The sequence below is a fragment of the Leptosomus discolor genome, chromosome 2 (genome assembly GCF_034619465.1).
Source record: "Leptosomus discolor isolate bLepDis1 chromosome 2, bLepDis1.hap2, whole genome shotgun sequence".
NCBI lineage: Eukaryota > Metazoa > Chordata > Aves > Leptosomiformes > Leptosomidae > Leptosomus > Leptosomus discolor.
The window spans coordinates 115228362-115229626 of NC_141392.1; the positions used below are offsets into that span (position 1 = coordinate 115228362).

General features: G+C 49.8%; 1 protein-coding gene across 1 annotated transcript; it reads left to right on the top strand.

The window, feature by feature from the left end:
- Window positions 1-279: 279 nt before the first annotated feature.
- Window positions 280-795, top strand: MSGN1 (mesogenin 1). Its single transcript, XM_009959414.2, has one exon. The coding sequence runs from the start codon at window positions 280-282 to the stop codon at window positions 793-795; it is 516 nt and encodes a 171-aa protein (XP_009957716.2).
- The last annotated feature ends 470 nt before the right edge of the window (window positions 796-1265 follow it).

Here is a 1265-nt window from a genome sequence, read left to right on the forward strand (position 1 = left end):
GTTGCAAGAAGATAATCTTTTTTTCCTCCTTCTCACTGTTGCCTGTTAGCTTAAAGGCTTTTTAGCTGAAGGTTGATAATTATCATTGAGGAGAAACTAGCACATCAGGAGTTCATTTTCCATCTTAGCACTTGTGGCGCTCCTTTGAACTCCTCTCGCCAAACCCACGTTCCCACTCTGTCACTTTCCTCCCTCCATCATAAAAAGGTCTCGGCAGCCGGCGGCTCCAGCCTTTGCTGGCGGGCAGAGGGTATTGCTTCTCCCAAGTGCTCCTCCAGCATGGACAAACTGCATGAGACGTTGATAAACATGGAAGACGCTTTGGGTTCGGAGCACTCCATCTGCTTATCATCCTGGGACTGGAAAAGTGCCACCGGAGCTTTTGAGCTTCACTCCGTCTCATCTCCGCACAGCTTATCCCCGACGCCCTCCTTCGAATCCTACTCCTCGTCCCCTTGCCCGGCAGCAGCAGAGACCCCCTACGGCAGCGGCGGCGGCAGCCTGGTGGGCTACAGCCTGGTGGACTTCCCCACCGCCTACCTTCCCAGCCCGGGGCAGGCCCGGCTGCCCAAGGGCACCAAGGTGCGGATGTCTGCCCAGCGCAGGAGGAAGGCCAGCGAGAGGGAGAAGCTGCGGATGAGGACCCTGGCCGACGCTCTCCACACACTGCGCAACTACCTGCCACCCGTCTACAGCCAGAGGGGACAGCCCCTCACCAAAATACAAACCCTGAAGTACACCATCAAGTACATCAGCGAACTGACGGAGCTCCTCAACAGCGTCAAGCGGGTGTAGGCACAACCTGGAGCATCCGTTCCAGCATGCTCAGGGTCTTTACAAACCAAAAAACAGTAAAATTTCCTCCTCATCAGAGTACAGTGGCACGGGATGCGAGAGGAGGACGGAGCGAGGGAGGAGAGTGAGGGTCACCGTTGTACGTAGGACACGATGCTGGAAGGTGATGTAGGATTGCCTAAAAACCTGAGCAGCAGAAGTCTTGCTTTTTGCCTTTTTTAATGTCTTTTTTTTTTTTTAATAATAAGCTTCTGAGAAATATTAAACCTAGTCTGATACGAAAGTAAACAAAAAAGAAAGCCAACTGATCTTCCTAGGATTTATGCATCACTGTTGTGACTGATCATCTGTTTAATAAGGACAACAATAAATCCATAGGTTTTAAACTGATTTTTTAAAAAGTAAATGATGACATTATAAGAATACTAATTGATTTGTAGGCACTTTAATACTAGGATGAGGAAGAACAT

Coding starts and splice junctions, on each gene's coding strand:
- MSGN1 (XM_009959414.2), top strand. CDS start 280: ATGGACAAACTGCATGAGACGTTGATAAACATGGAAGACGCTTTGGGT.